The sequence below is a fragment of the Leuresthes tenuis genome, unplaced genomic scaffold (assembly GCF_036924035.1).
Source record: "Leuresthes tenuis unplaced genomic scaffold, fLeuTen1.0.hap1 SCAF_19, whole genome shotgun sequence".
In the NCBI taxonomy this organism is placed as follows: Eukaryota; Metazoa; Chordata; class Actinopteri; order Atheriniformes; family Atherinopsidae; genus Leuresthes; species Leuresthes tenuis.
Window position 1 is genome coordinate 19697575 of NW_027325373.1, and position 15438 is coordinate 19713012.

At 38.9% G+C, this 15438-nt stretch overlaps 1 protein-coding gene across 2 annotated transcripts in view; it reads right to left on the bottom strand.

Annotated features, from left to right (window-relative positions):
• LOC140276801 (netrin receptor UNC5D-like) overlaps window positions 1-15438 on the bottom strand; it is a 177809-nt gene that overhangs the window by 13929 nt on the left and 148442 nt on the right. For both annotated transcript variants that reach the window (XM_072371612.1, XM_072371611.1), the window contains exons 10-14: window positions 14258-14407; window positions 11743-11961; window positions 10889-10973; window positions 5530-5701; window positions 3150-3380 (exon numbers count right to left, since the gene is read on the bottom strand). In XM_072371612.1, coding sequence (XP_072227713.1) covers window positions 3150-3380; window positions 5530-5701; window positions 10889-10973; window positions 11743-11961; window positions 14258-14407 — 857 coding nt within the window. The remainder of the gene's footprint in view (window positions 1-3149; window positions 3381-5529; window positions 5702-10888; window positions 10974-11742; window positions 11962-14257; window positions 14408-15438) is intronic.

Sequence of the window (15438 nt, forward strand, 5' to 3'; positions counted from 1 at the left end):
TATTTGTGAGAGTCTGATATTACAAGGTACCAATGGCTGTCTCTGACAGATAAATGGGGGGGGGATAACATGAAACTGCATGTTTTTCCAGTCTTGGCACAATAACACGTGCTTTGACAACCCAAAAATCTCTGTATCTGTTCTTGTGGAAATATGAATAAGCTTAAAGGTGCAAGCACCTTATCACAGCCGAGGTATTCTACGTCCTTCGGGCTGGACTTGTAGTTGTGTCAGTTATATGATGTTGAAACTGATAAAAAGAGACTTAATTTCCACCTTCATATGCCGAAAATCTGTAAAAGCGTAAAGATGCTCACACATTATTGCTAAGGGCTCTGCTGGTCTCACTGTGGAGACTCAATGTTTCTGTGAGGTCTGCCAGATGTTTTTATAGTTGTAGATTACACTGTTTCAGGAATTATTTTATGTTTATCCTGGGTTGGGGAACTGTTGCTGTAGCACCACCATGAGGCTAACATCTACGGTTTTAAGGGGAATGTTTGACAATGACTTGGTGGATTGTCATTAAACTTAGAACAGACGTTTACTACTTATCAGCGCATAACTGGAGATTATTGTGTGTTATTGTCAAGTCAAAAATGTTAAGACTTCTGATTGTGGTCTTGTTCTATCTGTGCTCATGTTCAGTCAAGCACAGTTTCACAGATGATCTATAGCTACCAAACTAATGTATTTCACTTAATGATGTGCATCAATGTTGGAAGTTTGGCTTTGGCTAACAAAGAAAAAACTGTTGCTCACTTCCTGTCACAGAAAACAGCTGCTCTGTTCTTGTTTTACAGTAACTTTTGTGGTATTTTAAAATCAGAAATTATTTTACACACTCAAATTGATTTGTTCAGTTTAAGTCAAAGAGTTTTTATTGCTGAGCATAGCTCAGTGTGATGGCAGTGTTAAAAAAACCCTGCTGTTCTGCCCCTGCATCTTAGTGTCACGTTATGCCTCAACACAAATGGATGAGCTCCCAAGATAGGCACAATGGTGTTTAATGGTCTAATGAACAATGTTTATGTATTGTAGCTTTCCTCTGTAAGGGTCAATTTTCACACAAACCACCCACAATGTTTTCCAAATGTTAACCACATGCTTTTGGTCCCTAAACCAAAAGTGAAAAGAGGTTGCCTACACTGGACTTAAACAACACTTCCCTGAGCGAAAGTTTAGCAAATCATTTTTCTTTTTATTTCTGCAAACATTCCCAAACATATGTATTTGTCACGCCTTGGCAACACAAAACATTTACTGACATGGTGTCTTAGACTAGCATGGTGGGTCTATTTCATGCTTTGTTGTGATGCTGGATATGCAGTTTTTTCACTGTTAAATGGTATCAACAACATTCAAATGCACATATCTAAGTACACAAGAAAGTCGGTATGTCTCTTTTCAAAGGTAAATGAGGTACAAAGGTAAAAGAGTCCCAGTTAAATTTCATTTCAGTACCTGCAGCAATATAGTGAACGTTTCCCTGTTCTTTCATTCATCTCATTTAGCCTGCCTTCATTTAAGTATGTGACCAGGTGAGGTTGTCACATTCAGTTCAGTACAAGCAAGCCAACATTTGCACTGAACATAAAGCTGATAACTCGACAGTTTTCTTTTTACATCAAATTTATGAGATAAATATTGTAGTTTTTATTATTCTTTAATAGTTTTCAAACAATAAACACAAGGAATTGATATGATTGCTGAGCTGATAAAGGTGCTCACAATAAAAGTGGTGCTTGAACATTAGTGAACACCTTACAATTCTTTTTAAATCACAGCAAAAAAATGAGTTCAGCACTAAAACAGAAAAAGAAACCCCAATTAAAGGGGCCCTATCATGAAAAATAAAACTTATTTTTCTTGTGCTTGTGAGCTCGAATTTGGGTATCTGAAGGGACTATGACAGTCGTTCAGTGAGCTGTTCAGATGTGCAGGGTTCTGCCATGTCGCAGACCCAGGTTAGAGTAGAATTACCCAGCCTCCCCATCTTCAGCTGTGAGCTCCACCCACAGTTTGAAAGCAAACTGCAGTCACAGTACCTCAGACGTGGGACATTCAAACCCTTTTGCTTTTTGCTGTGTAATTAACAACAAATTCTCATCAGCAGGTAAACATTTCATTGAAGAAAAACAAGCTAATAATGTTTTACCCATTACTTTGTTTAATCTTTTATATTTGAACCAGAAAGCTTGACTTTTTGTTTGTGTTTCCTCAGATTTTTTTTTTTTTTACCCATTCAGTTCTTATAAATAAACTTGCAGCATCTGTAAAACGTTTCCCATGTAAGCAACATTTTTCTCAATGTTAGCCTCTAAAATATTGAACTAAACACAGAGGGATGGACTGACAGCAGACCGCAGAGTTTACTGAGCTTGTATACAATGGTGAAATTTAGACATAGATTTTGAACAACTCGGTGTTGTGTTATTTTGGTGTCCTTTCTAAGATGTTTTAATGACCTGGATCAGTTCAATGCCAGACTCGCGACAAAACTGTATCTAAAAGAAGGGTCAGTACCAGTTGCCTGTGGTCAAACTTCAGACAAGAGAAATGTAGGTATTAAAGACTAAATTTCCAGTTAAGCATTTTTCTATCAGTTTGGTGTGTGGTAGTGTGAGCTCGCTTTGTTGTGTGTGCTAGTGTGAACTCTCAGCCTAGATACTGTATGTTTTCTCATATAAGAACAACCCAGTTCAAGGGTTATATAGATTATTTTCTGTCCAAAGTATGCTTGTATGGCCATGAAAAGCTTTATTATATATGTAGCTAGATTTCAGTGACTCGCTCACAATTAATAGACAAAAAAGAAACTGCTGTACAGTATCCCTGTGGTATTTTGATCGATGATCAGACATTCCACAATCCACATTTAGAGAGAGATTATGGACCCATGGAGAGGATTAATGACTACTTTCAACCTCCCCAAAAGTGGTCAAATATCGGTTCACAAAGGAGCTAAAAGTTTTTTTCATTAGTTCATATAAACACCATTAAATAAGTGAAGCTCTAAAGCTCAATGTTGGTGATGATTCATTGGAATGAGCTTAATTTAAAATTTTTTTCAATATTTCGTATATAAAGTACTCATCTCATGTAAACCAAGTAAGAGAATTCTCATTTCACCGTTTCTTAAGTCGTACCTGAAATGCGTGGGGCGTGTCGTCCACACAGTACACCCTGACGGTGAAGCCCAGAGTGTTGCTTGTATCTGGACTCCCAAACACAGCCAGTCTTAGCCGCTTGGCTGCCTCCTGGTTCAGAGGCTCTCCCACCAGTGCGTAACGACCTGGCTGCCCCAGCAGCACATGACACCTCTGGGCTTCCAGAAGACAGTAGCAGGATGTGCTCTCCTCGTCCACAGACATCACGTCCTTTGGATGTAAAGACACATCAGAAGGGAATAAATTTAGCTGTGGATCAGCGAGCAAATACTCTGAAACATCAGCTGTTTATTTACAGCATGGAAAATCATCATGATTTTGGTCAGAATCATTATTCATTTTTTCAAAATGATTTTTAGATACTCTTTTATTATCATTATGATCAAGTGATATTATCAGGGTACCTCACAGACAATAACCTGGAAATCTTCCAGGGCACCTAGGATAAGAAACCGAGTGAAGCTGAACGGGGGCAAAATGAATAATGACACAGCTCTCTAAACAGATGGGGATACAGTAACACTTTCAAAACAGATTAGCAGGGTGCACTTGTATCCGATGGCCGGTTGCTCCTTATCTTGTACTAAATTCTCCCTGTATCACCTTTGACCCAGCAGTCCCCTCTTCACATGGCCTGGTTGTGACATGTAAAGCGATGCAGAGTAATCTAGCGTCCTGCAGCTTCTTAAACCTGCCCCATTAGCAATGCAGCGTACATGATGGAGCTCAATGACATAGCTCATCCCCACCAGTCAGCCGGGGGAGAAATGATACAGTTAAACAAGTGTAAAAAAGTGCAGGCTTAAACGGGGATGGCACTGGGAGAAGGGGAGGATGAAGGAAAGAGAGGAAGACAGAGTGGGAAAGAGACCTCCATTTCCCATTATAGTACTAATTTCAGAGATTAGGTTTTGAGTAAGCATCCTTCCTGAGATAAAGGGCTCATTATTTCTCAATGACAGAGATGGGCCACAGTGTTAAATTTAAAAAATATCTTCCTTTCTCTTCCGAAACCTACTTCGATCTTTCAGTCTGTCTCATCCCCCCTGTTGAAATCTCCCTTTTTGTCTCTCCTGTGTTGGTATATAGCTTCCATCCGAAAAGGATATTTTGATTGCTCTCCTTTGTGCAACATATCTGTTGGCAAATTATATCTGTGTAAATGTCACGCAGATTGAAAAGGCCAGGCTGGTAGATAGCCACATACCCCCAAGTTCGAGCAAACTCGGTGGATCGCTCTGAAATAACGAGGTCCCCAAAGCTTTTTGATGAGGTTAGTTAAACATTAAAAGAGCATCTTAGATGTGTCTACTCTAGTGAAGAAAAGCAAGAGAAAATGAATAAAGGCGTATGGACTGAATGCAGGTGTCTGAGTGCCTTGTTGGTGTAACTGAAGCTGCTCTATAGGGCAGACTTGAAGGACTTTTTAGAGGTGTTGCTTGACTGAAAGGGCTCGATGTGAGAAAAGAAACTGGAGCTGCAATCACAGAAATAGCATCATAATACATTTAGAGAAGTAGAGTCTTAAATCTTTTAAAAGGTACACTTGCCAATTTCCATGTATTTTTGGATGCTCACCAAGGTATCAGGCATGAGTGGGTGCTGTTTGTTTTGTTTTAAAAACAGTTGAATTACTCAGAGGAAATAAAGGAAATCAATGAAGAAAATTTGCAGATGAACTTAATCCACGTCTTTTTACTTTCTTGTCATTATACCATGTGTTTCTATATTCATCGCTTGCTTAATCAGCTGTTCCTTCATTACCAAGAGATTCCCAAAATATCTTTCTGATCAAGATGAAAATACAATTTTAGTTAGAATAATCTATCTAGCATATTAAGAAATAGATTTAAAAATATATATCTGACTGGTAGTTTAGTGCTTCTAGTAAAGTAATCATTGCTAAGGATTGAGGACATAATTATTTGAAAGATTACTGAGATTAGATAGTTTAGATTTGCTAATTTAGCAAAGCAGACTGTGCAGACAGGTTTGTAACAGAGTAAGGATTTAAAATAACATAACTATATCATCATTAGTCTTGATAAAAGCTTTAGATGAATACTAAAAGCTGTCATTTGCATTGGGCTGACATATTCTTAAAGGTAAAGCTTGAAAGACTAGATTTCATGCAGAAGGACAAATCTAAGCAACCCTGAAAATGACTCTGCGGTTGAATGACTGCTCCGCAGGATGAAATTTTTTTTTTTTATCAAAGTAGCTCGCAGCAGTTTATCAGATCATATTGATATGCTGGGTGCTGGTGAAAGTTAGGTATAAGTACTTATCAAAAGTTTGCGCTGATATGCAGAAATGTGAACCTGTTAACTGCAAGTGAAATTAAACAGAAGTGGCTCACCTCCCACTTGTTGTCCTGGATTTGTCTCTTTAACCGGATGGTCCAGTTTTCAGCAGCCACTTCTGCACAATGTGCGATGGTCATGGCTATGGGGCAGGACAGGTCAAGGCCTGGTGGGCCGTATGTGACCGCAGGGCTCATAAAGATCTCTGACCCATCCTCGGACACAGCGCTGTTCAGAAGGTGGAAACACTGATTAACTTTTACGTGTATTTTTCATTCGTTAATTTCAAATTAAGTTGATAAAAATCACAGACACTTATTAGAATATGAAAATAAAGAATAACAACAAATTAATAACTGGGCAAATAAGCATTCAGATTGCAACCTTTGACTTTAAACAAAGTAAACTCAAATCCTTTGACATTCATAATGAATCAGTCTCTTACAAGCCGACGCTCAGACACACAGATAGAGGAAGATTAAAGCACCAAGACTAATGGACAGTGAGGCTGGGGAGGACAGGCTTTAGCACAGAGTGTGTAAGCTTCGTGGGTCGATAGAGCTTATGAAGCCTGCTTCGGCCAGCCTGGTGACAGATTAGCCAGGCCAAGCTGCTCTTGGCCAGGGGCCCAAACTTGGCTGGAAGCCCTAAAGACTGAGAGCAATCGATGGGACCACCATCAGTCATGCAGCTGGCCTGGCTGGATACCTCACATACACAGGACATAATATTGGTGCTGTCGTCAGTGCAGCAGCATGGATATTTCTCAGCATCATTAATATAACTGTGGCGGGGACAGACCCTGACATGAAGGCACAGATGCATCACAAATGTGTAAGGTGTGTGTGGACCTGCATATGTATGCACAAATATAGGAAGCACCACCAGCGTGCAAATGAGTTAAACACAGAAAATGTAGTCCTAATAAGTTATGTGTGTCATGTTGTTACAAACACATTGTACCACCTAGTACACGATAGTGGGATAATCAATACTAGATTTAAGCATATTTTTGTATATACTTTGTTCACACTGGAGTTGCTGTGTTTTCATCTATCATTTTCATGTGCAACCCCATAGCAAGATGATGGTACCTTTTAAAAGAAATAAACAAATGAAACACAAAACAGTCAAACTATGTATGTGGGAATGATGGTGATGAGGTCCAAATAAAGTGACAATGACAAAAGTTTTAACTTGTAGCATCCAACACGGTTTGCAAACATCTGCTAATAATGACGTAGATTTTCAAATACCTGTCTGTCACAGGCATCTTTTGGAAGTTTTAATTCCTATTAGATTAATGTCAGTTTCTAACTAAACAGAATTACAAACCCTAATTTTTCATTTTAAAGAGAAAAAAGAACATATATATGGATGTTGACATTGCATGCTGCAACACCAATAATGCTTTCTACTTGCTGTTTCCATGTTCTACCACTGGATTCTGTGCAAAAGCATGGTCAGAGCTTTGTAATTTGTACATATAAATTGGAAAATTCCATGTTTTCTATTGTTCCTAGTAATGTTCTCGCACTCTCTTCATGTGGAAATCTGTGCATAATCTGTGGATTACAGTCGTCTCTATGAATTGCAGTAGTCCATTTGGCTCCCATCTGTTTACTTCATAGAAGTTTTCGGTTTTCTTGCTGAATCTGCTGGCAAAGTTGATCACACAACAGGTCTTTCTCATTTTAGATGTGTCTTTTTGCCACTCATTGGGTAAAGTCACATGTCTATTGATTACAAGTGCATTCCCTCTGTTGCTGTTTTTATTAGTTAAAGATTAAAGTTGAGAGGTAACACTTCCTGTGGATTATTTTTGTTGCTTTCTAGCACTGCATAAATTCTGTGTAAGAATTCTAAATATTCTGTAAATTCTGTACATAACCGCATGGGCGTCAGAATGCTGAACTTTCCTTGAGACACAACATATGGTTGCATCTTTTTGACTTCTGTTATCTTAAAAGTTTCTTATGTAGAACGTTATATGAAGCTTTATTTTTCCATTTAGCTCTTTCCAATCAACACTACAGAATTAAAAGATCTGCTGTCTAAAAATAAAATCACACATCAGAGCAGCACCTTGGCAATACAGCTGCACTTTTTGTGCTAATCAGCCCCCAGCTCTGTAGAAACCAAGGTAACCTACTGCTGTGACTATGGTGATTAGTCAGACTGCCTGTGAACAAAGATTAAAAGATGGTTATATAGCAAGCCTGATTGTGTATATGATAAGAAAGAAATATCACTCTTCAATGACTTTTGCGATTGAAGTAGTTAATTAAGCACTTTCTCATGTGAGTGGATAATGTCTCTTACTTTTTTAGAATTTTCTCCTATATGATTATGTGTTTCCGTTGTTCATGTTTGCATTTGAACAAAAAACTGTCCGCAGTCTGTCTGTATGAATTTGACCATGCCAGGTTACTCTGGACACCAATGTAGCTTTGCTTGTGGTACTCACGGCAATGAAAAAAAAAATATTAATAAAAATCTCCTTCTTGCCTCTGCTGCTCTAGATCTAATCCACAGAATATGATGTGAACAGCTGTGGTGTGACAGAGCTTTCTATCAAAGAAATAGTCCCTGTGAAAACTGCTGACAGCACTTTATTTTATTACTAACTTGTCAAATGTTAATACCCAACACTTGTCACTGCAGTGTATAGCTATACAGCATTTTATGCAAGCCAAGAAGTTAATAAAAAAATCTAACAGAAGTCTGTGCAGCTCCCTCTTGAGCCACAAAATGCTTCAAACAGTTGTTGCACATATGCAGTAGTTCTCCCTACTGAAACCTTTTTAAAACATATCTAATATGATATCCCCTTTGATCTTTGATTAAAAACAAATTATATGTAATGCTCTTAGCTACTTAACCTCTCAAACTGTAGACATTTTTACATTTCACTTTACATTTTGAATAAAAAATAAAATCCTCAAATTCAGTCAGCAACAGCTGAAAAAATGGATCTTAAAGAACAACCTTGGGTTTCTATATATACAAAAGGTTTCTATATATACAAAAACAGTTTGTGTGTTCTCGTTTAAAGAGCAGAGTGACATTTAAAAGATACAAAAAGCTGATATCTTTCATGTCCACTTTGTCAAAACAGTAAATTGTAGAATGAATAACAATTATCACACATTTTCAGTGGTAGGTATGTCAGCTCTGATGCAATTAAAACAATGAACAAGAAAAGCTTCATACATTTTGGTTATTTAAACCCAATTCAATTAAAGTGCCATACTAAGCAACCCAAAAAATGGCTTTTTATTACTTTTTATTAATGGCTTTTATAACCCCCCAAAAATAATGTTTTTATTACAGATAAAATCCCATTATAGGGACCTCCAGGGTGGAAAGGATTAAAACAAGAGACATCAATATTTCTACATTAATAATGGGTCTAATGATAATGCCAACAGAAAGATTGTTGCTTGTAGTCTCAAACCAACTTAGAATCATCACCAGACTCTTTTTACTTTCACTCTTTGCTCAATTGAGCTTTTTTTTTTTTTTTGCCTCTTTTAAGTTTTGGAACACCCTAATCATCTCTATCATCAGAACTATTCAAGTAAGGATTTAAGTAAGCAAGTCATTTGTCAGCCAAACGCTCCACAATCCAACTAACTTTGCTACTAAACAGACATTTGATACTGAGATACTGTGACGAACACAAATCTCAGAGTGTGATTAAATATTTACTACACATCATTTTGGGGTTGCAAACTGTAAAATGATGCAATATTTTCTGTCTGCTGGATGTGCATATGCTTGGTGACAGTACTTCAAAGGTTTATTTCACATGCATTGAACTGGCTTTTTATTGGTCATCAGTTAAGGGAGGTCAGATTAAATTTAAACAAGGACATCTAGTGGATAATATCAAGCAGGAAAGCATCAATATAAAACAAAGTTGGTGAACTTTGCCAATGACAAATGACAACCACCGATTAAACTTTCCAAATGAACCAATCTGAGCCAGATTAGACTGACATTACAGATGAAAGAGAAAACTACTGCTCAACTCACTCAGTCAAACTTTCACATCATTTCAGGTATATTTTGCCACACACCATGATTTTGTTCTTGGGTAACTCTCTGGCTCCTGGTGAGCTGAAGAAAATCACCCACAAAACAACTTCTTGATGCCCAGAGGATTCACAAAAGCTCTTTTGAGCACCTTAAACTGAGCCACAGCTGATCGATTCCTACTCTTTGCAAAGGAATACAACGTCTTATGTAGATGGCCAAGGTTTGAATGGGAAGAAAGGATCCAATTTCTCCCCTGGACTTCGCAGCTGTCAGAAGATAGGCTTTGACTGACAGCTCAGTGGTGCACGGATCCTGCAGCTACTTAAACGACAGCCACAGAAGTAAACAGCATCAGGCTTATCAGAGCAAAGCAGCAGCTTGGAGGGCAACAGTTTGGCTGAAAAGGAGGGACTTAAGGCAGGGGAGTGTGCAAACAGCCCTCTAAGTGAGCTCTAAGCCACAGCCTACATATCACCTTGGTTATGTTTCCTTTCCCTCATGACCTCAAATACTTGACGGGTGGGTGAAATCCAAGGTGTTGACAACTGATTTTCAGATGTCACTAAATGCCCCCCCCCCCAATTTAATTGAAAAGCCCAAACGATTAGCTGTGTTGTTTGGGTTACATCTTGCGGGGATTCACACAGACATACTGACATGATACTTTCTGCTTTAAATCAAGAATGTGTCCAAAAAAATGTGACTTTTGCTTGTCAGACACCGTTTGAGGCTCTGCTGTAAAGGGAGTCAAATGTATTATATTCCTTTTTCAAACAGGTCTTATCTACTGTGCCATTTTCTCCTTGAGCAGGAGCTTTGTGAAAATCTCAAACAACAAAGTTGCAGAAATAGACTCCTGCTACTTCTAAATTCTAAAGCATATCATGCCCAATCTCTGTCCACCGAACCAAAAACCAGATTGATATCACCCATCATTCAAACGTTCATAATATTCACTACTCTAACCAGTCAAGATGGAAAGAGATTTTGTCAGTCATGTTTACAAACACAAAACAGGCTACCAGAGTTGTAGAGTCTGTTTTCCTCTGCTGAGACAGTTGCTTAAGGCAGTAATGCAATCTGTGTACAACTGCCAATGTATTTGTGACACATCATGTCCTCCCCTGTAGTGTCTGCAGGATGAAAGAAGACCACATGCTGGGTGGGAACATGTGCATCTGTATGTGCGTGTGTGTACAGCACATACAGTTTCAATGAGATACGGTGTGTGTTTGTCTTTGCATGTTTGTGACACCTGTTAGGAAAAAGACAAAGTTGCAGGAAGATGGATGAGAGATGGATCGTGAAGGACTCAAAGATTAAAAGAGAGCAGCCTAAGAAGCAGACTGCACCACCTCAGCGAGAGTCCCTCACCTGCTGTCCTCCTGGCTGATGCTCATATACATTTCCCAGGTAGTGTCTTCAGCAATCCCCCCGTGAGGCACCAACAGACTGATACCTGCAGAGAAGGGGGAATGCAAGAGCTGATCAGCACACAGCCCGACATGCAAACACATGACACACACCTGCTCAGCTGTCAGCTCTCCTTACTGAGGGTGACAGCAAGAAAGGTGACGGCCCAAGAAAAAGGTAACGGAAGCAAGTCTCAAAGGCCTTGTGAATCAATGCTGCCAGCACTCTGTTTGCCACAAACCGACACTCTCATTCGTAAACACAAGTGCACATAGACATGAGCGGGATTGTACGGCATCATAAACAATTACTGCCAATCTGGCAGAAGATAAAGCCCCTTGAGGGACAGGATGATGAATGTAGGCCATGAGAAAGAGATGTCTGAATAATATAGTCGACGTAGCAGGAAAGGCTTACATCACACCCCACTAGATTACTTCACAGTGTGCATTATTTTCTTTCAAATGGGAAAGCACAAATCTATATTAGTTTTCTAAATAAATGCAGCAGATGAAACACACAAATAAGGCATGTACCGTAGCCAGGAACATTTCCCATACTTTTTTTTGGATTTGTCAGAAGACACCATTCAAATAATTGCCAGTAAATAATAAAATCAAGATAATATTAATTACCGTCAGTGATATTATTGCAATTTGAAAAAAATGTATGAAATCCATCAGCTGTGCTGTAGTTACAAAGTACACTAAACTACATATTCAATCTTTTGTGAGTGCTTGTTTTATGTTAAAGAAACTTAAGTTTACACTGACAGTAGCAATGCATCAAATAAAATAGTCTCACAGTGGGCTCACCTGTGTTAGGTACCACCAGCCGGCCTCCAGCGGTGCCAAAGACAGCAGTTGCTTTGTGAAGAGGCCTGCTGGGAGTCAGCGAGACTTGCGACGTAAAAAGGTTTTTGCCTCTTCTGCCCAGTGTTGTCCCCACTGCAACCCCTCTGTAGTCTGGAGCCAAGCCCCGCGGAAATGTCTGAGGGTGGGACATGACGTGGTACTCTGCCCTTTCTGCCGCCCCTGTGGACACAATGAAAGCTCTGAGTTTTGGTTGCACTGAACAGGTTTTAAACTTTGGAATAATTCTAACCCAGTTTAATCATCCTCAACAGAAAAACAAAGAAGCATGTCGGGAAAACAACTATGTTTACTTTTCGAATATATTTACAATGAAACCAATAACTCTCCGGCTGGCTGTTCATTAAAGCCAGACTCCAAATAGTGACTGAAACTGGGCTCAGCAAGCCTGTCTCTGTCAAGTTCTTTGCCTCCAGCTGAAACAATGAGCCTGAGGCTATAGTAAGAGTGACACTTTGCATTTAAATAGTTTGGAAGTGGAATCAGTCTTCAGCCTGTTGATACCATAGATTCTGTGTAAGAGACTGATGCAGCCACCATGGCAACCACTGTTTTCGTGGACTGTCTTTTTGAAGTTCGACATTTAGCTGTTAACCATTTTTTTGCAGCCAAAGGTGAGGCTCAGAGGATGGATCTGTGTAAGAATCCAAGGACATTACATGTCCAAAAGTTGCCCACGCTCGTCACAGTGCAAGTCTTGATGCAATTTCAATAGCCGAGTCAATGAAATGGGAAATAAGCTAAGCACTCCTTTCTGTGCCAGGCTATAACTTTCTGCTGTAAAGTTGGACCAAATCGGATATCGGGAAGTTGGATACTGAACATAAACTGTACATATAAAAGTAATATATATTTTTTAATGAAGCCAATGTGGAAATAAGAAAATAGCTCCAATATCTTTGGTGCTTTCTCCAAAATGACCCTTAGCATTGGCAGAGTAAAACAGATGGATGTAGTCACATTGTCGATACCCACCGGCTTGCAAACTCACATTTTTAAGCGATGAATGCAACATTTTGGCAATGGCTATCTTGGTCTTTTGAAACAGATTTTTCAGGTTTCTGGTTTCTCAGACTGAGAAGTGCAGAAACGACAAACTCTTATTATTTGGTGGCTTGTCAGTCATACATTAGCCACATCATGGTGCAAATCCTAATCCTCATCACTCATATTTGGACATCAAGTTCACATAACTAAGAAGTTAAAATGGTGATTAAGATCATAAATGAATCAAGAAAATGTTTACTGAGCTCACCCCATGTTGGCTTTTAGACAGAATGCAGATTTATTACACTTCTTGGTTGAAAGGAGAGTCTAGGCTAATCTAATAATAATAATAAAATCATATAAGGTCACTTAAGGTTGTCAATAAACCAAGATGGCAATTTCTAAATGCAACATTTGAGGCTTCAAAACAGTAGTCCACTGACACACTGCATATGCCCATTTTCAACCCACAGTCTCTAGGCTTGAGATGTTTTTGTAACTATTCTCAAGAGGCCACTTGAGAAACTGCATATTTGGGCACTTATGCGTTGGCTTCACTTTCACCCTGGGAGGTTTTTGTTTGGCCTGAACCCACAGCACAAGGCAACTGAACAGGAAGGACTATACTGAGAGTTTCCTGATAGAATGTAAGCCATCTCCTCTTGGCTGCTCACATTTACCTTTACATTTAGACATTTAGCAGAGGGTTTTATCCAAAGCTACTTACAAGCTCTGGTGTCTTAAGAAATCTCGCCATTGGCAGCAAGTGCTATCTATTTATTTAAAGAACATTAGATGGAGAAGAAGTAAGTGTGAGTCTGGTGTGTTAGGTTGTTAGAGGTGCTTAAAAGAAGGCGGTGTTCTTGGAAGAGACGTGCTTTAAGAGATCACTGACGGTAGAGAGGCTCCTGCTCTGATTGCATTTGGCTGCTCTTTACACTAACGTGGAACTACAAATGAGAATAGTCTGGACTGAGACTGCCTGATGTACTTTAATAACAGAACAAAACATGATTGCTGAGAGTACTTTACAATCTCTTGATATCATAAAATTACAAAAGAAAAAAAAATCATATCTAACTTTCCTCTTTTTAGAATCAAACACACTATAAGATAATTATTCTTCTTAGTTATGATTCTTTAATATGGATGGTGAACTGGCAAGGAGAGAATCGTACAGCTTTTTGCACATGAAGGTGTATAAAAAGCTGTACGATGATTTCACCTAAATAGGAAAACAGCCTATATACCATGCAAGTACAAAAAGCATGGCAGGCACAGTAACATGACGTGAATTGGTGAATGGTCAATTTGTCATGTATGAAAGCTTTCTTAGAAATTGCCTTAGGAGTAAAACACTTTCAAAGCAAGATAGATTATCCCTCTAACTGCTGCTACAGACCTGCATCTCCTGCCCTTCAAAAAGTAGACTACCACAGAAATGAGCTTTTCTGTAGTTCTGTTTTCATACCTTTGGCCTTAAGATCAGGTAGCGGGCCAAGAAGCGAGCATTCGGCCATTATCTCCTTGTCAATGGAGTCCTGGAAACACATGGGGCTGGTGTAGGTACGCGACACTGTCAGATCAGGTTGCATGGATGAATTAATAAGCAAAGGGTTTGCTGAAAAACACACAGATGAAAAGAAAATTATTGTCTGCTACAAGAAGGCGTTAAGAACATTTCTGCGTGGCGAAACTTTAGACTAGAGTGCCACTATTATAAGCATTTAAAATATGTTCAGACCGTTATTTCTTATTTACTTCTGACTTTCGCAATTATTTTCTCACCTCAAAAAAATAATTACCTACATCTTACTGCAACAATGCCCCGCTTAAATGTGGCAAACAACAACGGCCAGGGTATCATCTACAATGTAGCTTTAAAAATATATGCTTTATAGCGTGACATATTGCATAGGTTGCTTTGCAAATGAATCACTGTCACACACATGTGTATCTGTTGTAGTAGAATTAGTAAATGAATATTACAGAATAGATAAAGGTATGATAGAAGGCTTTATCTTCTGATTTAGCTTCTGTAATGTGAAATTATTTTGTTACAAATTTGATGTGACCCATATCATTGAGCATAGAATTAGACAAGTAGACACAGTAAAGTAATCAAGGAACAGAAATGTCAACTGCAAATTGTTTTGGCATGTTTTTACAGTAACTAATAATGTGACTACAACAAAAAAGTGAAATGAAATGACTGCTGTGCTTCAAATGTGGCAGCTTATTACCGTGCAAGGGAAGGAAGGACATGCAGGATATTGCTGGGGTTTGGCTGTTTTAGCCCTTCTAACACAGGGAACAGAGACCAAGATTAAAGCTTTCCCTGCCTCCTGCTGTGTTATCAAAATGAACTTTATTATGCCCCGCCGAGAGCTCCTGCTGGGGCCAACCATAATGCCTCCCTTGTAAAAATATGCCACAATCTGTAGGGCAAAACACACCACGGCACAGAGCTCTGATGTTTTAGCATTTGGAGACACAAGAGCAAAAATGCTCCCCTTCTGGGCTCAGTGAAAAACCTTAAAACCCCAATAAAATGCATTTTTAATTTTCTAATCATGAATAATTGATTGAAGTTTTGTTGTATGTAAGATAATACCAAAACAGCTCATAATGCCAAAACACTGTACCCTAAAG